This window comes from Strigops habroptila, chromosome 2, assembly GCF_004027225.2.
Source record: "Strigops habroptila isolate Jane chromosome 2, bStrHab1.2.pri, whole genome shotgun sequence".
NCBI classification, from domain to species: domain Eukaryota; kingdom Metazoa; phylum Chordata; class Aves; order Psittaciformes; family Psittacidae; genus Strigops; species Strigops habroptila.
The window spans coordinates 92,865,316-92,892,073 of record NC_044278.2 but is presented as its reverse complement, the minus strand read 5'-3'; the positions used below and the strand labels follow the sequence as shown (position 1 = coordinate 92,892,073).

General features: G+C 39.4%; 1 protein-coding gene across 12 annotated transcripts in view; it reads left to right on the top strand.

Moving 5' to 3' along the window:
* The window catches only part of ENOX1 (ecto-NOX disulfide-thiol exchanger 1), a 376,319-nt gene that overhangs the window by 247,998 nt on the left and 101,563 nt on the right, over positions 1-26,758 (top strand). For all 12 annotated transcript variants that reach the window (XM_030473000.1, XM_030472916.1, XM_030472995.2 and 9 more), the window contains 2 exons: positions 22,658-22,831; positions 24,734-24,940. In XM_030473000.1, coding sequence (XP_030328860.1) covers positions 22,658-22,831; positions 24,734-24,940 — 381 coding nt within the window. The remainder of the gene's footprint in view (positions 1-22,657; positions 22,832-24,733; positions 24,941-26,758) is intronic.

Sequence of the window (26,758 nt, the reverse complement as noted above, 5' to 3'; positions counted from 1 at the left end):
CAGTGATTATGGAGCTGCCTGCCTATTGTGTAGCTTTTTTTATAGGTATCTTGGCACAGCAGTAATATAGTGGGAAGTGAAAAAGCAGTTTAACTCTTTTTATCTGATATTCTGAGTCAGATAGGCAAGCTCCATTGTGCACATTAGGAACAGGCAGACAATTCCTACCTGCTCTTCCCCTTTGGCTATGCTGCTGTGATTTTTAGAGAAGCATTGGGAAAAGGGAAGGGAAAGAGCTTTGCTAGCATTTAAAGGAGGCAGCACCATGGGAGAAGGCGCAGATGTGCATATTGTTACCTTTTTTGTAAAGATCTGGCAGCATAAGCTGTGTTTCAGAAGAGACTCAGACCAGACTGTCCAGACTGCAGTGGATGGAGAGGGCAAGTTGTGTGCTTCTCAAGTTCTTTTTCTTCTTTCTGATACAATTGTATGTCAAACAGTTCATTTCACTAGAAATAAATGTGGAATATTATAACCAATTGCAGTGTTGAAGTTTTATGCTATTTTGAGCTACATCTGTCAAATATATTTAACTCTCCTATTGGAAGCCTCCTATTTCAGGACTTGATCTATACCTGGACCTTCATGAATGAGCCCTTTCCAGGAATAACCATTGAAACCTTCTTTTCTGGAGCCTTTTGATAACAATTTTGGCTCTTCAAGCATGCTTTGTAGAATTATTTTTGAGACATTGTAGAATGTCTAGAACTTTAACTGCTAGAATAACCTGTACCAGAACTTATTTAAATATTCCTTAAAAATAGCAATAAACTCACCAAATTTAAGAGGACAGGAAAGAGAAAAGTAACCAGATTTTATTTTCTTCTGGTTCCATGATATTTAGTGTGCTTATGCCCAAACACAGTGCTGTCATTCTTTAATGTAATAAATGCTGTAACATCCTTTTCTTTGCCACTGTGCTTCTAATACTTTTGTAACCCCCTAGGGACTTAAAAAAAGGGTCATGAGTTCTGAAAGGAGAGAGCTCAGATGCTGCACCTGGATTTCAGGACTAAGTGCTGGTAGCAGGGAATGGGAATCTGCAGCTGAGCAGCTCCAGGAGTAGCTGATTTAATAAATTGCTGATTTTAAATATTGTGGGGTTCCTTTATGTTGTTAGCTAGAAATTGGTATATGAAAAAATTTCAAATACAAGTTCATTCTTGCTATTCACCAGCCTCTGTAAAGTAAAATATCTTTTCCAGTTCTTCCTACATATGTTGCCATTTAACTTTGTGTCCTTTTGTTCTGGTCTAATTGCCTCAAGTAGATAATCAAGCTCGATTTTATAAAAAACCATAGCTGGTTCAGGCTTGTCATGACTGATTTATTGACTCCCAAGACTGAGGACTTTCAGCCTCAAGACTAAGATCATTTCTGGCTGCAATTCAAGGTGTTAATTCTGAGCTTTCTGGAGCACGTTTCCTATGTTTTCTCTTCAAAACGAGCAAACAGCCTGCATTTCTTTTGGCTTTTGGTGGTGGTGACTGAGTGGAATTTAAGATGGAATTAAAATAAAACAAACCCAAACTATCCAATGCAGAAAGTCTGACATCTAATCATTGTGAGAAAGGTTGTCCTCTTGAAGGCAAGGAGACTATTTTATATGAATGGAAGTTTCTAGCAGTGGGCCTCAAGAGGGAACATACATCTCCACGAAGGATCCCAAGATATGTTTTCCTGTAACAAACTGTTTCAGCACCACCTGATGGGGTGGCATATGCCGCTACACGTGTGCATATCTTCGAAATGTAAAGGTGCAGTGCTAAGAAAACAAAATTATGGTAGCTAATGGCTCATATACACCATTTGGTGTCCCTTAGGGACTGCTTCTCCCAGTGTTTTACCTCAGCAGTTGAGTTCATCGGCAACATGGGAGCTAAGCATCCTTCCAAGTATTCATCCGGGGATTTGAATTCTCAGTGAAGGGCTTTTTAACTGCAGTTTCCTTAACAGGCAGTTGTGTTCCTGCCTCCCTGCCTCCTCTTTCCCCTGATTTCTAGTTTTCCATCAACAAAGAGTCAGCATAGATTCAAGTTCAATCTCTGTAATGGAAAAAATATCTACTAATGGGCATCTCCTAGCTACCTCAAGTAGTAACAGAGGGATCCCATTATTCTAAGGATCATGGAACAGAAACATTATCAGATGCCTGCATATTCTAGCCACTGTTAGTGTATACTGTAATTCTGTTTTCTTATTGCTAACAGGCCCCAACTCAATTATTTCACATTTTCTGATGCGGAATGGTATCAGGCCTCTGTGGGCCACGTTGCACAGGAGCCACATCTCACTAGACTTGATTACATGACCTGTTATTTGTTGCTCTTCCAAGATTTGTTTCATCTGTAGCCTTGAGATATTGTATTTAATGCCCTATCCACATATGTATGTAGTAATCATGAACTAAAGAAGTCCTCCAGAGGACTTTTTTTATTGCTCACCATGCTTTTATGATCGAAAGATGACAACGTGTCATAGTTTTCTTTTATGATTGCATTATAGATTGGAAATACCGGGAAAGTCCATGTTCCTTGGTGGCTGCATATAAATAGAGTTTACAAGTTTGCAAGTACTGCCTGCTCTGCAAACTCATTTGGGGATTTAAAGGGTAACAAACCTGTTTTCACCCTTGCATCACTAAAATACAGTAGTGAAATGTTGCTGGCCGAATATTGTGGTTGGAGCCTTGATTGGCCCTCCTGGAGTTCCAGAGATGAACATAGAGTAGAGAGTGATCCCAGGGTTAGGCAAAGAGAGCCCGTCTATAAATAATACAGACCAGAATAGGACCCAGTTTCCCTCTTCCACTTGTACAAGTCTGCAGAGCCAGCAGGAATAAGAGGTTGTAAAATTTTTTTTTTCCTTCTCTTAGTAAAATAAAGAAAAACGAATCTGACCATAAAATACCAGGCTTCATCTGTCTTTTAGATTAGAAAACACAGAAAACAAACAAACAGAAAAAGTCTTTTCCATCACATATAATTACCCCCCTTATTTAATTCCTAGGCCCACTCGCAGCCTGTGCTGCCCTGACCTCAGAGGCTGTGTGCCAATAACAAATAAAGCTTTGCGAGTGCAAAGGGGAGAAGAGGCAGGGTCACAGTGGGCTCCTCAATGTACATTTGCCCACAAAGCAAGGAAGCAAGTGCTGTGTGTTTCTAGAAGCAGGCTGTACACTTGCATTCCTTCTGCAAGAGGCAGATTTGTGGGTAAAAGTTTTATTGCTTTTTGGAGCAACTCATGTAAGCTGGAAAAATACTCTCTGATGGTCTGAGGCAACCAAGGGACTATAACTTTAATTATAGCAGACAGTACAAAAGGCAAATTCAAAGGAAGGAGTAGTTTTGCAGCACATTATAATTTTCTTCCCCTTATTAATCTTTTCATCTGCCACACGCTTACCTATCTATTCCTTTACAGAATAACCACCATGTCACTGCTTCCCTATTAATATTCCCTTCTCTTTATAAAGGTGCCAACCAGCTTTTTTTGTCTACCTGACTTAACATATGTAATTAAACTCAAAGGATGTGCTCTCTTCTTGTATTTATCCTGGAAATTCACTGCTTCTTTCCTGACTATACTGGGCCATAAACCTTGTCTTGCTTATGACTTTAGACCATTACAGCTACAGCAATACTATTACAAATGTGTGACATTATTCTTAAAGTAGCCCTCCAAATCCAGACCCACAGGATAATAGTTGATTTATGGATGTAAGGCAAAGATCTCTCATGTGAGAGGGGTACTCTTCTAAGAGCACAACAACAATTTGAGTGAGTTTTTATACATAGAAGATTATTTTATTTCTTTATTCTTGTTCTGTACCTCTTAGTCATTAATCTCTTCTATGGAAACTTGTCAAATACTTTTGGAAATTAAAAAAAAATATGCTGCTTCCATACTTACTTTTCTTATCATTTATAACCGCAATGTCTTAAAAAAAGCTTCAGCTTCTCTTGTGTGCTCCCTATCTCCTAAATCCCTTTTGCCTTGTTCCAAATGGACTATCATTCCATTTCAGTCTGACACATTTTTCATCTTGTCCCTTTTGCACCAGTTTTCTAGTCAATGGCTTTTGTGAAGTTTTCATGTGATGAAACTCTTCAATGTTTTGAGCATGTCTGAACATCCTGTCCTTGTGAGTAAACGTGGCTGTTGCTTGTATGCATAGCCACTCAAAAATATAACAGGTTTTTTCTAATGTTACTTAGGCAAAACAAGACTGTTTTAAGTCACTTCTCTGGTTCAGAGTAAGTTTTCCATCAAAGCTGAGTTCGATATGTAGTTCCTAATAGTTGTGCTTGATCTAATGAGGTACTGCATTAATTTCCCAGTAGCTTCTTTATAGCAAGGAAGTATGTACAAGGTTCTGCCTCCCTGTTACTAGATGTGCAACAAGAGTGCCAAAGAAAGGAGTGTGAAGACAGTAGTTTTCTGTCATAGCTTCTGAAAAGAGATAGGAATCTCCTGTGGGGGATGCAGAGATTACTGTGAGTGGGCTGAATCACTCTATCCAACCTTCCACCTTTTCCATGGGCCATATGAGAGGTGAAAAGACTCCTGTCTTAAGTGCCATGGTTAGATGTTCTGGTGTGGGTGATGTGAATATCTCTGAATCTATAGTGAGGTCCTGGGTTGGTGTTATCTTCATTTCAGCTGAAAGTGGATTTCTACAATAAAGCTGCTAGTTTTTTCTCAGTGAACGAAGAAATTGCTCACAAAAAAGCTCATCATTCCCTGATATTAGATTAGACCTGGAATGAAAGTAGACTTGCTTCAGAACTAGAATTGAATTACAGAAAGGGTTCCTGGATTGTGTCATCTCAAAATTGTCATGTTGTTGCAAAACAGTGGGGGGGGGGTGGGAAGAGAAAAAATTGATTTTCCTGGGATTTGCCTTGCTTTGTAGATTTTAAATTATGTCAGCTTTTGAATTAGGAATGTTGCTGTGGCATTTAGGCCCTTGCAAGCTGTTGTGTTCATGGAAAACTGCAGAAACTGTGCTAAGAAACAGATGGAGGTGGGTAGAGGACGCGTGAGGTTCCTCTCTCCCAGGAGCTCCTGCTGGACCTGTGTGATGAAGCTAGAGGGAACAGGTATGGGGGTGTGGGAGAAAGCTGGGCTACCAAATCCATTCCATGGTGGATGCTGAGAAGTTGTCAAGAAGGTTTACTTTGAAAGGCTGTCGTGAGAGTGAGCCTTGCACTTGCTTGTGCAGCTTGTAGGAAAAGCAACTTTTGGGTTCCAAAACTGATGTTTTGTGTATTTTATTAATTAAGAAGTTGGAAATGATTAGAAAATTACATGTTAGCAGTGCTGTAAGATTAATGTTTTGTGTGCAGGGATAAGCTGAATGTGACTTCAGACATACGCTCCAATGCCATTTCTCCACTAACTACATTTACAATTTAGAGCTATCTGTAAGTAGAAGAGCTTACTATGCTGATATTTACCGACAGAAAAACTTTTCAAATCACCTTCCCAGCCAGATGTTCATAAACATAAACAAGAGTATGACAGTTGGTCCGTAAATCAAGTCAAGCATTTAATCATTGTTCTCTTAGATGGCTCTTGCATTTAAGACTGTTTAGCTAAACACATACATTTACTTAAGACGAACTGTAAAAATAACATCTGGAGATATTTTTCTCTGAAAGAAAATGCCAAAGGGTCTTATACAAGGATCAAGCACATTTTATAAACTGTGGCTGGGTTTTTGGAATTCAAGCTGAATAAATGTGCTCTCAGCTTTTGAGGGGATCAAGGGCCAGTATTATTTAAATGTTCTTTTTACTTGCGTGGCACTCTGCAGGGAATGTGCTCTCACCAGAACGTTCTTACATTTCTCATTCTATAATGAGTCTTTGTTTTCATCCTTGCCACCTGGGACACTGGCACCATCCTGCATGTAGCAGTGGAGTCACACTGGTGGAACTGGATGCAAAGTGCAGTCCAAAATATTTATTTTAGAATATTCTGCTCTACAGTAGACTGCCTTCAAAGGGGAATGTCAAAGAGGGAGTTGCTGGGTGTTTTACATTTTTATCTTTGCTTGTATCAGTCATCTGTCTTTTATCCCTTTTTTCCTTTTCAAGATATATAAGATTATGAGATTCTTTCTCCATTGAAGGGATTACCCTCCCCAGCCCCTATTTTCTTAGAAAATCATAACAATAATCTGTGGTTTGCTCACCTTCCGAATCAGTGTTACTATGCATTTTAGCTTTGCTGAGTATCACTTTGGCCACTTTGCTTTTTCATATTCAGTTCACAACATGAAGGAGAATTCTGCTGAAATTTAACAAGCCCTAGGGAAAAAGATTCAGACAAGTGCAGTCAGATTTATAAAGTGGCAGATAAAGTGGGAAAGACTTTGCATTATTTCTGCCACATTGGGTGTTTTTTGATGGATGGGCTATATCTCATCAGTGATTTGGAATGAGGTCGATTCATGTTTTGAGGGGTACCAAGACCATGGCTGTTCATAACACAAAACCTATAAACTGAAAATGCTGGAAAAGGTGAGTGCAAAAGTAATACACATGAATTTCTGGCCTAGGACCATAGTTATTTTGTGATTTAGTTCTCAAGAACACAACCTGTTTCATAATGTGAGATTGGCATTTAATCTGAGAAACCTGACTGTTTTGAGAATTCTACAAAGCAGCATGGAGCTGTTTAATGCTTAACTGACAACAAAACATAAAGATGCTGGCCATAATTCTACCTGAAGTAGTATACTTTCCTGTGAAACTCAGACTTGTACGTTCTTGATTTAAATATCTGGAACTACAGTAAGTGGTGTGAAACACAAATCTTAACAGTGCTGGAACCCAGAGACTAAAGGAGCCAGTTGGAAAGCTCCAAACTGCAAATTTGTCAGTTGGGATTTAAGTATGTATGCTAGACTTAGAAAGGACCTTTCCTAACCTGGTCCTTCTGTCCCATTTCAGCAGTGCAAAGAAGCTATAAAGCTGTGTAAAATGTGAAAGGCTGAAATTCACCAGCATGGCAAAGGTGGTTGAGAGCCAGTATTCAATCCCTGAAGACTAGGCTGGATGTTTTCTAGGCAACCTGACCTAGTTGAAGATGTCCATGCTCCTTGCAAAGGGGTCGGACTAGATGATCCCTTCCAACTCAAACTATTCTATGATTCTGTGGTTAAGCAGAGCAGGGCGGCAGAGCACGCGGCCCATTTGCAGCCTTCGTTAAGTACACCAGCCCCACAAAGCTCAAAACTATCCTGAGGCCAGCTCAACACAAATCAAAGGACAAAGCAGTCACTGGCAGTCCCTGGTGCTAAAGGCCTTTTCTCTAAGCTCCCCTGCATACAGCTGTAGAACAGTTGAGAACATGGCCCTCACAGCTAAACAGGTTCAGATGGTGTTACACAAAAGAAAAAAAAAGGTCCAAATCTGCTGACTCCAGTGAATTCAGCAAGCCAAGCTGCATGGGCCACATCAACATTTTAAGCTATCTGCCTTATGCCAACCAAGCTGATGGCACCATCAGTCACCATCCCGTCTCTCCTTTCCCACCAGCAGCCCCTCAAATGCTCTTTTCTGTGCTCATTGTAGAGCAATATGGTTTGCTGACTGCCCCTGATGGAGGGAAGGGGAAGGGAGGGTAGATGATGTGATCAGCTCTGCCCTGCTCTCTCTTTGGTCCTAGGGTACCTGCAAGAAGCTTCCTGAAGCTGCCTTCAGCTGCCTGGTCGTCACTCACTGCTTGAAAATCTTGTTTTCTGCCTCCATGGTGAAACTGGTGTTGAGTGATGAGCTAGCAGCTGGTTCAGAGTACACTAGTTACATTCTGGTCATGGTGTATCCTATTGCAGATTATAGTCTGGCAAGTTTGGATCCCTTCAAAACTCCTGTGGAGTAGAGATGTTTCAAATGAAATAGCCAGCAAATGAAATATGTCGAAATGTCAGAACTTTGCAAACCTCTCCTAGGATCAGCATGAAAGATGCCTTTCCCAGTAAATGAGGAGAGAGACAATAATAGCAAAACTTGGGAAAAATCTGCTTGCTGGCTCTGCAGCTCTCTGTGTTCAGTTGCTGGAAGAAATCACAGGCAGAACATGTGAGGCAAGACCCAATTAGCTGCTCCAGACCTGACAGGCTTTAGGAGAATCAGACTGCTCAGGCAATGTTCTGATTTAACCACTCTGATACTCTGATCTCAGCGAGTGTCACAAGGTTAGATTCGTCCTCTCTGGCTAAGCTGGAAACTTTGCAGACTGAAGGCAAAAAGAGGACACAAGTAGAAGGCAACTTAGGGTTTCAAGTTATGAAAGACTGGAACAAATCATTTCAAACGTTGACAGTAGCTGAGATCTTTCTGCTTTAACTCTTTCCCTGGTTGCCAAGCGGAGGTGCAAGCATAATCCAGCACATTCATGGAAGATGTAATCCTTTGTGATTTTAGCTATTAAGGCCAAAAATAGATCTGTTTTTCAGAGTGTGAGTGAATATCATTTTATTGAAAGGCATAATTTGCCTGAATTTTCAGGTAGAATTTAAAGAAAATGGGAAATATCACTGCTACAATGTGAAGGCTTTTCACCTCTGAAACATTACATCCTCCCTCCAAAGTCTGGAGGGGCTAAACTGCCAAGACAGAACACTGAATTTTTTAATATTAAAAAAACACATACTTTTCTCTGGCTTTGTTTGTCCAGCAGTTGAATTGTTTGGACTAAAATTTTCCAGAGTATTCCAGCCTCAGGCAGATATTCGGCATATAAAATTTCAGTCCAAACTGTTCATGATTGGCAAAGCTAAAAGCAACTGACAACAGCATGTTATAATAGAAAGTGTCAGATGATTTCAATAATAGATGAACTTAGCAGCCCTGCCTCCTGTTTTATCATTTTGAACACTTTTGTTGTCTAAGTCTATGATGTATTTGTGTGGTACTGTCTGCATTTCTTTGTTTATGTTTTAATACTGATAAGGTCTTCCTTCATTTAAGTTTTACATAACATGGAGTTTCATGGGAGTAACTGCTTGTCGCAATTAAGTGGCGTTTCCACGTACCTTCTTCATTTGCAACCTCCTTATTTATTTCACTAAATGCTTTTCAGTTTTGTACCATGGAGCAGAGTCCACAGAACCTGTCCACCTACCCCCTCGGTAAAATTCATGAGCTTTGTAATGCTCCTACACAACTGCCTCTTCTCCTCAGTGAGCAATCTGAAGCTTTTTCAGCAGTGATTCCTATGTGCTACTTTATAATGTTCCTGGTGATACTCATTGTCCTATTTTTGCTGTGCTTTTATATTCCTTGGAGAGGATGAGGTGACTAATTCAGAACATGGTATACCAGGTGAGAGTCTGGCTTTTCTAAGAGGCTTACAGTATTTTTTCCCATACTTCTTCCTGTTGTCCCTTACCCAGGCTAACCTTTAATTGGCTTCCCTGGCCCCTTCAATGCAGTGCCAGCTGCCAGATCTTTACTGCATGAGCCATTCAACCGATCTTCTGCAAAGAAAGAGCCTCATTTGGGATTTCTTCTAGCCCATAAATGTTACAGAGAAATGCATTTTCCCTAAAAATCTTATAAAGAATCAATATAATTTGAAACAAAGTCTGTCTGACATAGCTTTAATTAAAAAAAAAAAAAAACACCAAAAAAACTTCTTAAAATAATGAATGTCTCTTCTGTTCATAGTGTTTATAAACCTGCATCTTGCTTAAAGCATTGTCAAAGAGAGTCACAGGTAGAGTGTTCTGATAATAAATTGTAAATACCAAACAAACAGGCTAATTTCATTTCTGAATGATGGGGTTGGTTCTGTGTGTGAGTGTGTGTGAAATCGCTATGCCTGTAGTTCACTGCTCTGAAATATTAGCAGGTGAACCTTTGATGCAGGCTGCCAGAAATTACAGATTAAATTTTCAGGATGCAAAAATTTTAAGTTACAAGTTTTGCACACAACCACTAGTGTAATCTAAATTAAAATGTGTTATGAACAAGAGATACAAAGCCTGGATTCTTCCTTAATTGGGATACAAGGTGAACTAATTCTGTGCACACAGCGTCACATTCTGCTTCCTGAAGTATGCTGTTCATTTATAAAGACTCCTGATTTCTTTTCAAACAAAATCTTTTCCCTGTTAAACTGAATAATGAAATATGACATTGTCAGGATGTCATCAAGATTGCTGTTTTTTAAGGAAAAATATAACCCTTTTTTTTTCCCCATGTTTACAGACAGCCAAGAGCAATGCCTGTATTTTAAACAATTTTAGAGGTACAGATAGACAAGTGTTCTTGGAGAGGTTCCTTCTTCCTCCTGAAAGCATTTCTCATCTTTTTAGTCCCTTTTTTGGCGAAGAACATGATGAGAGGTTTGTGTTTGTTAGAAATAAAAGCTGTGTCATAATAAACTCCTTGACAAGACACAAGAGCTTTATACAAATGTTCTAAGATTATTTTCCTTTCTGGTTGATTTGGAAGTTTCTTTTTTATCCACCTTATTTTCGTTCCTTCTCTTGAAGACTTCAGGCAGTGCTGTGATTGGACTAGCTAATGGCTGTCCAGAGAGCCCCAGCTGTTTAATATTTGGCACGGTGTTCTCCACATGCTCAGTATTGGTTTATTATTAGTTGAGACATGCATTTCCTCTTGGTATAAGAGACAGGAAAGATGGAAGGAGTCACTGGGGGCCACAAGTATTAACCCAGTTCTGTGCACAGGTCCCAGAGTAACTTAAAAGAACCTCAGGAATATTTAACCTATCCCAGCTGGCTGCCCCCGGGCTATTTGCCAAATCAAGGTTTATTAGCCTGCACCGTTCCATTGATAATGGCTCTGGTACTGAGGCCCCAGGGAGGGAGGCCTGCAAAGCAGCTGGCTACTGTGGCATCTCTAGATGCTGCTGACCTTCCTTGTACTACAGATAAGCCCAGATGGTGAAGAGAAGGGTTTTCTGCTCTGTGGAGATGCAAAAAAAATGGAGATGAACTGAAAAAGCTAGCCATAATGTTATAATATTGTACTTGTGCTGGAAAACTTTATGTTTGTGACCCAGATGTCAAAGGATGCAGAAGTGTCTGTTGAAAGTCTGAAATAACAGCTTTCAGACATATGGACTACCGTTACTTACCTTAGCATGATGCACACTCTCCTAACACTGTTTTAATGTCAATCCTCTACTAAATTGGTCAATGGAATAATTACTGTTCTCATATAGTGTGCTGAAGGAGGGAACTGTTTTATTATGAAATTAGGGGTATCCCATTTGGGATTTATCTGCCAGCCATGAAGAGCACTCCAGTTACTACCATTGCTGGCCATTTGACCATTACGTGTGGCTGCCCAAAATAGGCACTTCAGAGAGCTGAGAGGGCCCTTGCGCTTATATCATCAGCACCTTAAAACAATCAGTCAGATTTGTAGATGCAAAGGGAAGTTGAAACATTATCTTGAATTGCAGCCAATGCATCAGGAAATTTTCAAACTCTGTAAAATTTGAGAAGGGGAAAGATGGTCAAAGGAAGCCTTAGCCTAATGAAGAGATGTTTCAGAAACTACCATTATAAATTCTTTTACCTCAAGCACAATATTACATTCATGAACTTACCAGCTGCAGATGAAGACAATGCTAACATGTGGAAGCTTATAACTTATATTTATTGATTCTTTTCTATTTATTTGTCTGTGTTTGAGAACACAGGTCAAATCACAGATGTAACAATGGAAAGAGAAATGGTTGTCTCAGTACATTGGCTCAATTCCATGGTCTTTTTTGCCATTCTTCCTCTTATGAATGTAGGAGGAATCGTGCTTTGGATGATACTTTCCATTCTCTTGGTTTATCTGACTTTCATCCCATACTACTCTATGCAAAATGCTTATTCTGTAAGTCACTTGCTGTGTCTGATTTTACATCTTTTGTCATCTATGTCCATGCACAAGCTCTCTCACTACCACAGCACACTCTTCTTCGCCACATGGTTACCCAAACTTCAGGCCATACCTGACTGAGACTCCTGTGAACTCACAAACCTTTCTGGTTTGGATGGCGATAATGCTGCTCATGTCCTGGGTCTGCCATTAGCTAAGATACCTGCTTCTGTAAAGCAGCTTAGCAGTTTCTCATGGTCCTGAAGAGCTCTAGTAACAAACTCATTGTATTTGCAGTGAGAGCTAAGCACAAAGGAATTCTTTAGATTTGCTGAGGTGCTAGATGGCTTTTAAAGCCAAAATCTAACAAAATAGCTTTGTTGTAGTGCATTGGAATTTAATGAAGACAGCTATTTTTATGGATGCTCAGAAGCATTACTTGTTGCTATTAACTCTGGTCTCTTTTCAGATCATGTTTTATGTAGCATAGTATTTCTCAAGACAGGATTCTTGGTTAATTCTTAACCAATAAACAGTTTATTAATTCACCAAGTACCGCTTTATTACATACTCAGCAGTTAGTTAATCAAATTCAAATCCGACAGGTATTCTGCACATGCACAGAGCATTCAAATATTGTCCTACAAGTTACTGCCATAAACTGTATGGAGGTCACACAGTTCTAGTAGAGGATAATGCAAAATAGCAAGATTTCTTACTACATGAATTTATAGGCATCAAATCTTTACTACATCTAGTATACTTACCTTCCTTCCAGTACTCTGAAGGGTAAAGATAAAATGGTTTTAAGAATTTGGACCCTGCTACTTAAATGGTTTAACATGAAAGAAACTAGGAAAATAGTACAAGGAACAATTATTTAACATTATAGTTTGGGTCTCTCTTATGCCTGCTTGCTCAGGCTTTTAAAAGAAAAGCATGCACATAGAGCAACTCTGGTAAGAGTTTGAAATATCGTCACTCAAGATTTTCCAGCTGATTTCACACAACAACTTTCTGTCATCTCTAGTAATGACACCAAGAGAAATACATCCCATGCAATAAAGCTCATTGGTTTTTCCATCCAAAATTAAACCTGAAGGAGGCAGAGAACTCCCTCTGGCTTAGGAAGCCCCTGAGCTGCAGAGTGTTTGAGACTGGGAGATCATTATATGGAGGTTTCACTTCAGGATTGTCCTGTTCTCATACTAAACAAAATTTGCAGTTAGAGGCAGATTTCTGGGCTAGAGGGCTAGAAGGATCTTTCAGTATAACAAAGCCCAGTTTTTCTTATGTTTCTGCAAGAAATTGCCCGTGCAGGTGGTACGCCTTTCTGGACTGTACAGCTTCTTTCCAGTTTTGGCATGGATGTTATTACTCCTGTGACCCTGGAAAGGCAAGGAGAGTGTTTGTATGCATTCCACATATTGAATGATCCACATGGTACTCCAGTTTACTAGCCAGAACCTCTGTCATGATGCATGAGAAAAATGAGTCCCTTTTGTTTTCATTTTGGAAATGTTTGAGGGAATGTCTGAATTTCATTCTTCACCCCACCCCCCACCTCCCTTTTCTCTGAGGTCACATTAATATCCAGAAGATGGTATTTTACCGTCTTTTACACATTGAGGCTTTTTATGTTTCATCTGTGACAAGGGTTATATTTCAGTATTAGCCTACCTTGGGAACTGAATTTTTTCCTATTTCTCCAACTTCTTTCCAGTATTCATTTACATCTTAGGAGCTTATATCCTTCAATAACCTTTTTTTTCTTTTTCGTCCTGTTCAAATGCCTCTAAAATTTCTGTAGATAGCAAGCATATAAAAATTTATTAACAGTTCCTAGGCCATATGATCAAGTTTTATTTATTTCTTTTCTTATCTTCTAGAGCTTTGAGGTGAAAGGTGATCTCGGTGATCTTGTTTTCAAGGAACATAGCAAAGTCTTACTTTAGGAAGAGGTTCATTAGGCAAACATCAAACAGCTTCCAATGGAGGGAGCTTAGAGAGAATACTTCATTTGGCTAAGGTTAGCCTTACTGAACAGCCCACCATGATGAGTCCAAAACTGGAGGAATCAAATGAAGAAATGGAAAACTGGAGAGGGTTGTCCCAATCAGTGTATAGTGAGTGTACGAAGATTTTTTAAAAGTCAGGAAATAACAGCCATGCACATTTTACATTGTATAAGCAATGCATTACATTGCATCTTGCATATTGGTTAGTCCCATATTTTTAAAAGACAGCTTTGCAGCTATTAACTAGGGAGCAGGTGGCAGTGTGCAGAATGTTCAGTCTCGTTATTTTCTCCACAATGAACTTGTGACTGACCCCATACGAGGAAGTGATTTATTCATGAGGAGATGGAAGAAGCCCATTGTTCCTGTTGCATGGCGTGGTTTTTAAGCAACAGGGACTTTGGGAAGGTCAGAACTCTGGACATCATGAGGTGCTATAAACTCATGAAACCTTCAAAATCCAGGCACAGGCGGTCAAAACAGCCTGTGGACAAAGCATGGACCTGTGACACGGAAGTTCCAGGCAATAATGTTGTCTGTTCAGCTTTCCCTGTCCTTCATCTCCCTCGCTGCATTTTTCTTGATTTTTCTCTTTAACTTTTTCCTTCTTTCCTATTTTTCTGCTTTTTTCCCCTTTCAGTTTTCACCTCCACAAGTTTCCGCTGCAATGGCAATGGGGTTTTACACATGGAAGAGCAGCTGATTGTGGATAGAGACTAAGATTAGTCAATTTTTTCTGACTTAGCTTCTTACATATGCAGCTGTCAGATGTGAAAAACTGACAAACCGTCATCAGAGTCCCTCAACATCAAGTCCTGAGTTTTCCAGCTCATTCTCAAACTTCCCTGACAGGTAGTTCTTTGCAGAGCTGTTCTAAGGGGAAACTGAATAGATTCACCATAGGCAGGTAGCGTCCGAGACCTCTTTGAGGTCAAAATGGCACTGATTGCTATCCATAACCAGAAAGAGTAATAGAAATAACATTACAGTGGCATTGTAGATTCTTTACACAACAACACTGAAGCTGAATCTTGGGAGGAGAGTGGCATCTATTGTGGTAACACTTTGTGTTATTATTATTTGCTATTCTCTCCTATTATTTGCATTGCATTAGAAGCTCTAAACAAGATTGAGGTCCTGTTGTGCCAAGCAGTGCAGCAATAAAGAATGAACCAGGAGTGATTCACCCGATGATTTGCTTGTAGAAAGAAAAGGTGGTTTTCTTTAATTTAGTCTTTGTCATGTATATTGCTCTAAATATAGTGTTTGTTGTGTGATTTTGTGAGCAAGGATCAAGAGGAGGCCAGATTTGCTTTTAATGCTTTCAACTACAGCATAGCCAGCTCTGAGGAATAGCATCGAAGGTTTTGGGATTGTGTGCTGTGAACTATGTGCAGACACAGAGCTTTCTTTAAAAAGGCAAAAGTACAATAATACAGCCCTTAAGCTTTGTTAGTGATATATATCTCAAAGAGGTAATTTTCAAGTGGCAAGGGTTTTGATTATGCTGCAAGAGCTTTGTTTATGAAGTGGGTCTGGCAGACACTGTAGTGTTCATATAAATTATTACTCAGTTTATTATTAATTTAAACATTCATTGAGATTCCCTCTCACCTCTTGTTTCTGTCAAAATTTCCTTAGAGACTAGTTTTTGCTACAGTCCAGGCTCTGTTTCACAGAATGTAGCTCTTGCTGAATGGTATTAAGATGGATCCCTGGCCAACTGAGAAAGCTGGTGATGAAGGAGGTGGTTTCCTGCCCCTCCTTCATTCACTTTGTTCCACTCCTCCAAATATAAACACGTATGCAGGCACACACACACAGACACACACACGTGCATGCTGATGCTATGTGCCTTACTCCTGTTGTGCAGGAGTCCTGTGCCCACACGGAGCTTCATCAGTTGGGTTTGTACAGTGCTTATTTAAAGGCACCTGCCCATGTCTTTAACATTTAGTTCTTAAAAAATTCAGGGCTAGATGAGCACCTTACGAAGACATCTCTGCCCTTGCAGTTATCTTCTCATGATTATAAAAGGGGCCTCAGTCAGAGGTTCTATAACCATATTCCTTTGTAGCAGCTCTGCAGAGACAAAGATCACATGAGAAACAGATGGTGAAATATAAAAGCAGAAATAAAATCTGTAGTCATGTGGATAAGGTGAATAAGGAACAGCTTTCACAATTTCTCAGGATGAAAGAACTAGAAGGTGTGTTTGGAACTGCCAAATACCTTGTTTTGCCAAAGCAAAGGAAGCATGTTTCCCCACTCTGTTACTACCCTTATACCAGCATGCTGTGGAAGCCAGAGATATAAGCAGGTTCCAACAGGTTCAAAATATAAATAGGTGCACAGTAGGATTTAGTGAAAAAATATAAATCAAGTCATGTGGAATAGGTGCCTGATGATAGAAAGGATCGTTCAGCTGAGATCTCTACCATGGGCGATATGTAAGCACTCAATGTATACAAGCTAAAAATAGTTTGGTCTTTACTTGCCTATTTTTTAATCTGATGCCCTGGGAATCACTGTCCACTGTCAAATGGTCCTTGCTCTGAGGCAGTATGATAGCTGTTAGACTTCCTCCCTGTCTTTGTTTATTGGAATGTGTCTGGAATTTTACCATGTAATCCAGCATCTATTTTAGAAACAGAGAAGTCTAGAAGTTTAATGACATCTGAAACTGAACAAGGAAATGTACTGGAAGGTGCTGATGGCTGATACACTGCTCTGTTTCAAGGTCTGGCTCTTTGAGGTTGATAGCAGTGCTGCAAAACTGGGTTTCTCCCCTGGATCAATACCAAATTAAATTGGCACATCTCCTTGGAACATCAGTGATTTGGTGCCTTACTGCCACTCCCACTTTTGTCTCATTTTTTTCCAGTGAGGAAGGCTTGTTACATTGAGAGAAATCCTTTAATACTGACCAAATGAGTCGTTTCCACCAAAAGCTTCCTGAAGCCCAGAAGATGATAAGATTTGAATGACCAGGGAAACCAGTGATCCAGCTTTGATCTGTAGTTTGCAGCTGAATACTCGTTCTTAATTGCTGATACAGAAAAAAGGAGACCAACATGAGGATAAAGACACTGGCAGACCATAGAGTTTTGAGAGAGAATTGTAGATAAAAATGCGATTTTTTTTTTTAAGAATAAAACCCTTTTTCATATTCTAATAAGGTACTTTCTTCATTTCAGAGGAAAAAAACCCCACTAACTAGTCTTTCTCTGCTACTGCCAAGTAATACATATACACATATATATGTATATATGTATATATATGTATTTTTTTTAAGGGAGGCAGACACTGCATTAGATTTGCCCTTTTTCAGGAAAGCTTAAATCTCAACTTTTAGAAATTGACTCTGTCTTCAGTATCAAAATACTCAGCAATGGTGTTTCAGAAGTACACGATCAAATCGCTAGTCTCGGGAAGCTTTTCTTTTTTCCTCCACAGAAAACAAAAAGTTTAACGAGCATCTTACTACATTTATTACCGGCTCTGTCCTAATACTTGCAGTGCATTTTGATAGGCAACTCCATTCCTGGAACCAGACCTTTTTTTGTCTTATAACTTTAGCAAAAACTAGACTTTTTTTCTTAGGTATAAAGTTATGACTCCCAGCAGGGGGATTGGACTGGATGACCTTTGAAGGTCACTTCCAACCCAAACTATTCCATGATTCTATGGAAACTCTTTCAATTATTTTTTTTTTTTTTTTTAATTTTTTGGTTAGCTATTTTGCACTCAGATCATTGTTTTCAGCACTCACAACCTCTCTCTGTGTTCAGCCAGCAGGTCTGAGCCACATGGCTGACAATGATGTCCATGGTGGAGATCTTCCATGTGTGCAAGCAGGGGCACACAAACAAATCTGTGTTTGCACACATGGGTGTTCTTATGCATTCAACAGAAACACAACTTGGCAGCTGTCATAAAACACCACAGGAACAATTGGCAGTTGCAGGCAAAACAAATGTCATACCAAAGGTCTAATACTGAGACTTATAGAGGGGATTATACTCTTACAAAAGAGTATACTCTTACAAGCAGATATATAACTTGTGGTAAGGGCTTGTGGAAATGTGGTGTTAACTTAGTATTGGCGGTGGAGTGCAATCCCCAAAAGCACAGTTGGCAGAAGTATGCATCCATTTTATTTGGGCGGAGCAAAAACATGACAAAACCAAGAGGTGATTCAGACAGCAACTGTCGCCAAAGAAGGAAAGAAGGGTGCTTCTCAAAAATTGTGTGGCTCTTTTTATGTATGACAAAGTTGCTCTTGTACCCCCAAAATGGAGACTAATAAAAGCAACTGTTTTATGCTATGTACTGTGTTAGAATATAGTTATCCTTAAAAGGATTTTATCATTCTATTTTTCCAGACTCAAAGATTTAACGTGAAATGTTTAGTTCTTCCTATATTCTACTTGAAAGAAAAAGGAGCTTTAAAAACTACTCCAAGTGTTTAAGATTTTTCTTCTTGCCTCTCTGACTGCCAATTCCAGATATTTGTTCTTCAAAGATTTTCACTGTTCTCCATCATGCCAATTTCTACTTATATGAAAGAGGAATTAACTAGTTTTGCCAAATTTAGGCAGAACGTGGACTTGAAATATTGATGTTCAGTGCTTTTGCTTTCTTGTATAAATGTGTGAATATTTAAGGCTTATGTACAGTATCCACAGGGACTTTAACTTGAACAACATGTGCTTTTCAGTTCTGAAAGGTCTTTATCATCTCTGATTACTTTCCATTTGAATGATTTCATTTAGTAATTATTTATTAACATTTTTCAAATGTTAATTTGAAAACATTTTCAAAACTTTCTTCTGCCAAGTTGGTTTTTATAATTCCAAGAGATCATAAACCCTTACCTGGGTGCATAAATATACGAATAGATCCCTTTAAAAATAATGCTATGATCACTGAAAGCATAAAATATTACTATTTAACTCTGCAGATGTGTACTATATACATTTAATATATCTGTGTGTTTAGCATAGCATATTCATGTTTACTATATCTTAATAATCATATACATAAATGAATCTGTTAAAAAAACATGTGTGGGATCAGTCAATTCCCATTTTTTTTAATCCTGCATAACTCAGTCAGTGTCTTTGATTCTGAAGACAGACAAATTTACCAGTAAGTTCAACAGAAGTTGTCTCCAGCTCTAACTCTGGTGTCCTGGTCCTGCTCCAATAGGCATTATGCCAGGGCATGGAGCAGACTGCAGTGGTGGTACTGATGGATAATCGTCCCCTGTCCCTAGACAACAGTTATATATCTAACTTCTATTATTGCACCACTGGGTAGTTTTGATATAGTTAAACTTGGGACTTTTCTGGATCCTATGACAGACGTGGCAAATTTATTGACTTTCCATTACAGTGACTTTATCCGTTCCTTTTTCTCCGCACCTCAGAGTCCAGAACAGTATTTCCTTTGGACATTCCATCTGTAGGCTCTCTTCTTGGTTTGTCAGCAACATGCAGGTGGCATGCATCAGCTTCTCTGTAGGTGCAAGCACCACCAATCTCTTCAGGGATCTGAACAAGATCTTCACTGTTCAGAAATCCAGCTGAATTTTCCATCACTGCAATGCATGGTTATAGTTTCTAGTATTCAGAGACTAATTTTCATTTCCAGGATGCTCTACAAATGGTACCTGTGCATCCTCTCAGTGCTCATGTGATGTACGAAAGCATTTCATTCTCAGATTAACACATTGGGAAACTGAAGCAACTTAACCAAGAGAACAGAGAGTAAACATGGTCCTGGTTAAAAGCTGTTCATGCCTGCAGTAGTCTTGCTATTGACCTTAGCAGGGTTTAGATTAGTGCCTGCAAGATATGGAATTAGAGTCCAAGAATTATTGACTGAGCCCTCTTCAATACACCTAAACACAGTCACCTTTTGGAGGCATGGAGTCCTGGCACACCTAGAAGGATATTTCATGAGTGTTGGCCCCCAGCACTCTGCTCGTGCTCTTGTGGATTGATTCCAGCTGTAAAACGAAATGATGGCAAGGTCATGTACTTAACACAAGCAAAATTACTCACAAAGTCACGTTTCCTTGGATGTGCCAGCAATTACTGTCAAATAATTTTCTTTCCCTTAAACCACAAACCTGCTTCGATTGGCATACAACCTTGTATTGGCTCCCCCTCCCAGTTCCTTTCAAGGCCATGCTCTTGGTGTTTGTGGACATGAGTTTCATTGTTGCTATCTCGCTTAGATTTGTTTTTCTCTCTATACACCACTGCCAAATGAATATTCAGAAAACCGTAGCTTATTTGAACCTGCTATCTTTGCTTTGGGTGAGAGCATGTGTCTATGGTTTAGGCAGAGTTTGATGTTTCAGTTCGCTGCTCCTGTAGAGAAATTAAAATGTATCTAGTAGTTGTTTTAAACAGAATGGCAACAGTTAAATACAACTCGCAGCAGTCGCCAGATGAGGATGTTCATCCTTGGCTGTTACATGGGCCTGAAAGAGAATTTGGCCTTCTGCCCATTTTCTTGTACATTTCCACTTGCTCCATCCTTGACTCAGAATGCTGTGGGTCTAACATGGATATTGGATTTAATAGGAAATTTCATATCTGGCTAGGACTGTAGCTGATCCTACATTTGTCCAGAGGGAGGAACGAGATGCCTCCCTTGGCATCTCTCGAGTGCCAGTTTTTTGTGATCCTAGGAGATGACTGGAATGACACAGTGCGTTGAGTGCTATTGTGGTGCTGCGGGGCTCTGCGGGCCGCTTTAGCAGCGAGTGGTAATGATAGACTTCCACCTGCAGGAGGAGAGTGCTGCACAGAATGGCCTGCTGTGATTGTCAGAAGTCTGACTTTTAAAAATGAGATCAAGCAAATAAGCATAGCCTAAGGACTTTTTTGAATTGTATGTTGCCCTTTCACCTGTGGCTTTATCTTCCAGCCTTTGCTAACCATGAATATTTAATATGGCCACCACTGCATCTTGTGGAATAAATGACAGGCTCTGAATTTCAAAGCTTAATCTGAAAAGCAATGCATATACATCAATACTGGAAAAAAAGCATCACACCCAGAGCAAATCCTTTTTCATAAGCCCACTTATTAAAAAAGTAATGTAATATCATGAGTTTTCATTAATACTAGTCTTCAATAAGCCTAAAGCAAATCCTTGCTTGCTGTGCTCTTGCTACATTTGTTGTACAGAACTGCCTGAAAGTGATGAAGGTTCAGTCAGTGTGTGGAGAGCAGGGAGCATGCGGCTGAGATAGATACAAGCTCTATTTGAGTAGAGATTCTCAATCCTCAGTTGTCTTTCCTGAAGAAGATGATTATGGATGTTTTACAGGAATAATAATGCTAATTTTCAGCCCCCACGGAGTGCTTTACACCTGCAAAGTGCTATAAAAATGTGAGCTGGTCCTCGCCTGTAAGTGACTATTATTGCACCTGTTTTGCAGATGCAGAAGCTAAGATAGAGAAAGGTCAGTGGGCTGACCCAGGGTCACATAGGTTCTCAGCAGCAGATTTAGAATGAAGGAACAGGCCTCTCTGGTTGCATTGATCATGCTGCCATGTAGCAAATGTAACTCAAATTTAATATATATATATATAATCCTAGAAAAGAAGTTTTTTCCTCTTTGCTTCTTCAAAATAAACATGCTCCCAAGCTACCAAACCCCACGTTTACATGTATCATTAAATGCTTTCCAGTTGCTAGCCAGAAAACTCAGCAGAAAACCTGCAGAACACCAAAGTAACTCTTCTTTTAAATAATTGATGATGCCAAATAGCAGCAGTGTTATGCCAACAAAAAAATTGGTCTCTCAAAATATTTTATTCATTATGCCTCAAGAAACCCAAAGCCTTGTTTTTAACGAAAGCAATTTTCAGAAGTTGGCTCTCAGTTCATCTGAAACATCTGCTTATTACAATTCTTGGTGTTAGAGCACCGGTGCTCCCTAGTAAATTTTTCAGCTTTAAATAATACTTATGGAAGTCTTGGCAAAGAGATCAGGAAGGAGAAAGAGTAACGTTTGCCAAATATGCATTTTACTTTATGGGGCTGTAGTGCTATGTTTTAATAATACATGTATTGAAGAGAATTTACTAATCCGATTAAATAACGGGACAAGAAGGAATTAATTCCAAGGTTCAAAAAGTCCCCATTCTGTTCAGCTGAAACTTTATATTCCAGGGTAAAATGGTTAGAAGCCTTGGCTAACTACACTGCTATAAACCAGCCAGAAAGCCATCTTTCTCTGTACTGTTCGTAAATCAAGGTCACTTATGTGGGAAGGCTATGTTCTGATAAATTTGTCTGACAATTAGATGAGGAGGGCATATCAATGTTAAATTATATTCTTTATACACTCTGGTCAAGAAGGTAATAATGTAAACACCATGGTAGCATTATGAAGCAGAAAATTGCATTCCAGATAATAACAGATATTCATGGTGCATGGTTTTACACTTTCATGTGCTGTGTTTTACTCAGTCATATTAGTATTTTAAATTATGTAACATTCCCTTCTTTATATGTAGTTGGGTTTTTTTCACTAAAAATGCACCTGCCTCTCCTTTTCTCCTCTCTATTTCTCTGACTTTTCTCTTTTCCATTTTTCCTTTTCCTTCTCCTTTTTTTTGATGCTGGGGAAAAAAAAAAAAAAAAAACAACAAAAAAAAAAAAAAACAAACCCTAAAGCAAAACTGTCTGTGCAAGAAAATGTTAACAAGTAGTTTTAAGATTTATAAGCCAGGATTTTATGTTATATGTTTACAGATTCAATCTGCGTACCAGGCTTTGATCCAAGCCTTAGCATGATGACTGGAATCACTCCAATTAACCCGATGATACCAGGCATGGGGTTAGTGCCACCACCACCACCAACAGATGTGCCTGTAGTCAAAGAAATAATTCACTGCAAAAGCTGCACACTCTTCCCTCCAAACCCAAGTAAGTGGATCTGACGAAAGAATGATATTTTCCTAAATACATCGCATGAGATATTTTTTATCTAATAGAAAATACGAGTTTTAAGCAGACTGTAGGCAAGTATGGTGTTTCCTTTTAAGATCTACTCTGTGTGCAAAGTGTGGTATGGTATTAGCATACTTACTCATCTCTGTAAGGTCATGTTAAAAAAACCTACGCAGTTTGTACAACAAAGAAAAATAATTACATAAACAAAGCTAACAGAGCCTGAAGATCTACATTTCTCATAGTAGATATCAGTCTTTCCTGTAGATCAGAATGTCACAAAATATAATGATTATATGATGCTTATCATCTCCATCTCACTGCGCGCTCCCCTTCGGGAGCCTGCCCACAGTGAGATGGAACCAGTCTGGGCTTGTGTCCCTGAACATAGCACCTTGCACCCAAATGCTGGCTAGCTGTGGTCCCTCTCTGTGAGAGATGGAGGGAAAGAGGGTCTATGGCTACTCTCTTGCCATTTTTGGGGAGCAGCCTGGCAGATGAGTTTCTTCTCCACTCTGAAAGCAGAGACCAGGCTTCCTTTTGCCCTTTCTGGGACTTTGCGTAAAGGAAGACTTTTCTCACTGAGCCGCCTGCTCAGGCACAAAGCCTGATTTTGTGCATGTTAGCCCCAGGAGTTTAGTTTCAGAGCCATCAGACCAGCACTTTCACTATCACTGTGAAGACAAAAGAGAAAATTAAGCAAATAGTCTTGTACTCTGAATTTGCAGTGTACCCAGATAATGGTTTAATCAAACTGGCTGTGTGTGCAAATATGTATATATAGATATATGTATGTTTTAAGGTTGTTACCTCATTTACTGTGTTAAAGGGCCAAAAAACAAAGTCATATCATATTCCTTCTTAGAAAGTTACTTTTAGAGGAATACTCTAGTAATCTACATATAAACTAGTTGACAGAATATTTTATACCTTCAAAATCTAATAGTTTTCTGATTTAAGTTTGTATTTATTCTCTCTATATATACACATAAAAATAACATTTCTTGCCACTCCACCTCATGAGCACTTGTAAACAGTGAGGTTATCCTTCCTGTGTGCTGGCATCCGCTCCGTTATCTGACAACAAGACAAAACAGATAACCAGCAGAGCATTTTCATCATGCTGTCACTTCATCGTGTTTCCTACTTTGTTTTTCTGTTTGCTGTGCTCTTGTACTCTGAGACAGAAATGAAATTATGCTAAGAACAGGGAAAGGTGTCCAGCCCAAGTGCCTGGGCTCTACGAGCATAAGTTTGCATGCAGAGGGCCCACACACTTGGCGAGTATGGCAAGTGATGGGTATATGGAATATAGATTCTATCTATAAAGATAGAATCATAAAATGATTTGGTTTGGAAGGGACCTTAAAGCTCACCTACTTCCAACCCCCTTGCCATGGGCAGATATACCTCCCACTAGACCAGGTTGCTCAAAGCCGCATCCAACCTGGCTTTGAACACTTCCAGGGATGGGGCATCCACAACTTCTCTGAAGTTCAGGCTTTGAATGTACTGCACCAGTGCTTGAGATCTGTGCTCGGAGTCAAATCAGAAGCTCCCTGCTTTGAATCTGAATATTTTCTTTTTTTTGTGTGGCAGTGCAGAGAAAAGAAGGACCCTTTTAGACCTTGTGCCGGAGAACAACCCAGAGTATCAGGAATTAATCTCCAAAATGCCACCTAAAACTTGAAAAGGTTTAGATTCAAGTAATCAGTTCTGGACAATGTCTGCAATAGTCAATTATTTTGCTTCTCCCTCTCTCCCACCTCCATGCTATGTCAAATAAATGTTGCTGCCCAGAACTATTAGGGGAATAAATAGAGCCAATGGATCAAAAGACAAATTTTGTATTCCAATGTGATTTCTGTTTTGACTTAGATCTTCCACCACCTTCAACAAGAGAGAGACCTCCTGGGTGTAAAACAGTGTTTGTTGGAGGATTACCAGAAAATGCAACGGAGGAAATTATTCAGGAAGTCTTTGAGCAGTGTGGAGACATAACAGCAATTCGGAAAAGCAAGAAGAATTTTTGTCACATTCGTTTTGCAGAGGAGTTCATGGTTGATAAAGCCATTTACCTTTCTGGTACTTCACATTCTTTAATGGATTTTCCTTGCTTCTTATTTGTATTTTATGATGCTAATCTTTGCTTATTCTCTTAGCTTTTATCTCAGCAAGTCTTTCTTGAGCTCAATGGCTGTAGCTTGGAGTGGCAAGGGGCAAATCTGTATTTCTCTGTGTCTGCCAAGGCTTGTGTGCGGTTTTGTATGTTGCTTACCCGGGAGCAATTTCCTGCCATCCCACGACAATGCAGCAGATCCTGATGTTCACTACAGAACAATCTTATTTTCGATTTACACAGGTTTATATAGTTTTGCTCACAGGTTGTGGAAAGAGGAGGGCAGCAGGCCAGGAACGCTGCTGATTTCCAGTGCCAATTTCTGTGATAGGCTGGCAATTTCATTGGCATATTTTTATAGATTTGCAGTGCAGTCTGAATAAAGTCTGCCTGTACGTATGCATGTATTCCACTACTGCGTGGGTTAGATTCTGAGCCCCATCTTTAGGCTATGTCTGTTGCCTCCCAGGACAATGAGTGTCACAGAAACTCAGTCATAAAATTTCAGAATCTGTTCTATTTTCCAACAAAGGAACAGACAAAAACAAAACAAAACAAAACAAACCCAAACAAAGAAAAAACACCACAAAAAAAAAAAACAAAAAAACAAAAAAACAAAAAAAACAACAAACCAACAAACAACCTCTAACTCGCAAGGTAAAAATAAAAAAAGAAAGAAGAAAAAAGATGAAAAATATTTCTGCTTTCACTTATCAGGCTGCCATGACTGTCAGTGTCCTCTTACAGATTACAGGTTCCTTCATGTGAGGATTGGCTTCCTAACTGAGCCATTCTTCACCTTTCTGAGATGGATCCCATACCCTGTACATGTTTGTCTTCACAGGCTGGTTCATCTCTCTTTCTGGATCCTGGGAAGACCCACAAGTGTTGTTCTGCCCCACAAGTGTAGTGTAACACTTTCACCCCACACGCAAGGTATTCTTAAATAAACAAGGGCCAGGAACTGCTCCTGGCCAAGACAAAGGCTGGCTTGCAGCCTCCCACCCTGTGTAGGGTGACCTTGAAGGGACCCACTGGAGCCATCCAAAATGGAGCTTGGGAGGCAGCTGATGCTTAGAAAATCCTCGTTTGAGCTTCCACCCTGACCATCTTCTGTCTAGCAGTAAGGACGTAACCTCAATGTCCTGTAGGTGTACATAAGAAGCTCACACAGCTAGAAACAAGTGGCCTCTCAAATCACCATCAACTACATTTTAAAATGCAAGAAAGAAAGAAAAGAAAACATCTGAACTTTTGAAATACAGGAAAAACCTAACTCCTTTGTTTCACAAAAGTTTTTGTGTTTGGGTTTATGAGGCTTTTTTTCCTAACTTGACTGCTTGCTTTAAATATCTCTTTGAAGAGCTACAGAAAACTGTGAGTTTTATGAGGTCTATATAAGGAGTTCTTTGAGATATTGCTGTATGTTCAGATTTCTCCTAGATCTTCATTCTGCCCTGTTTATTTCTTCCTTTTTTCTTTTTTTTAAATTTTCACTTCATTTCTTCTTCCCTCCTCATTCTCTCTTCCCAGTTCCCATCATTCCTGTTTATTTGTTTATTCGCATTACTTTCATAATGCTGTAGTTCATTGGGACAGATTACAGGAATTACAGTAGTAAGAAGCAGGAGCACATTTCCCAGCTTCCAACTTCTGTTTAAGGGGTCCCAATTCCAGATGAGATGAAGAGGGACAGATTAAGTAGGACCAGATTAAGTAGGAGCTGGTATTACTGTATTGATAAACAAAACAGTGGCAAAAAACAGAGCAAGGAAAAGCTCAGA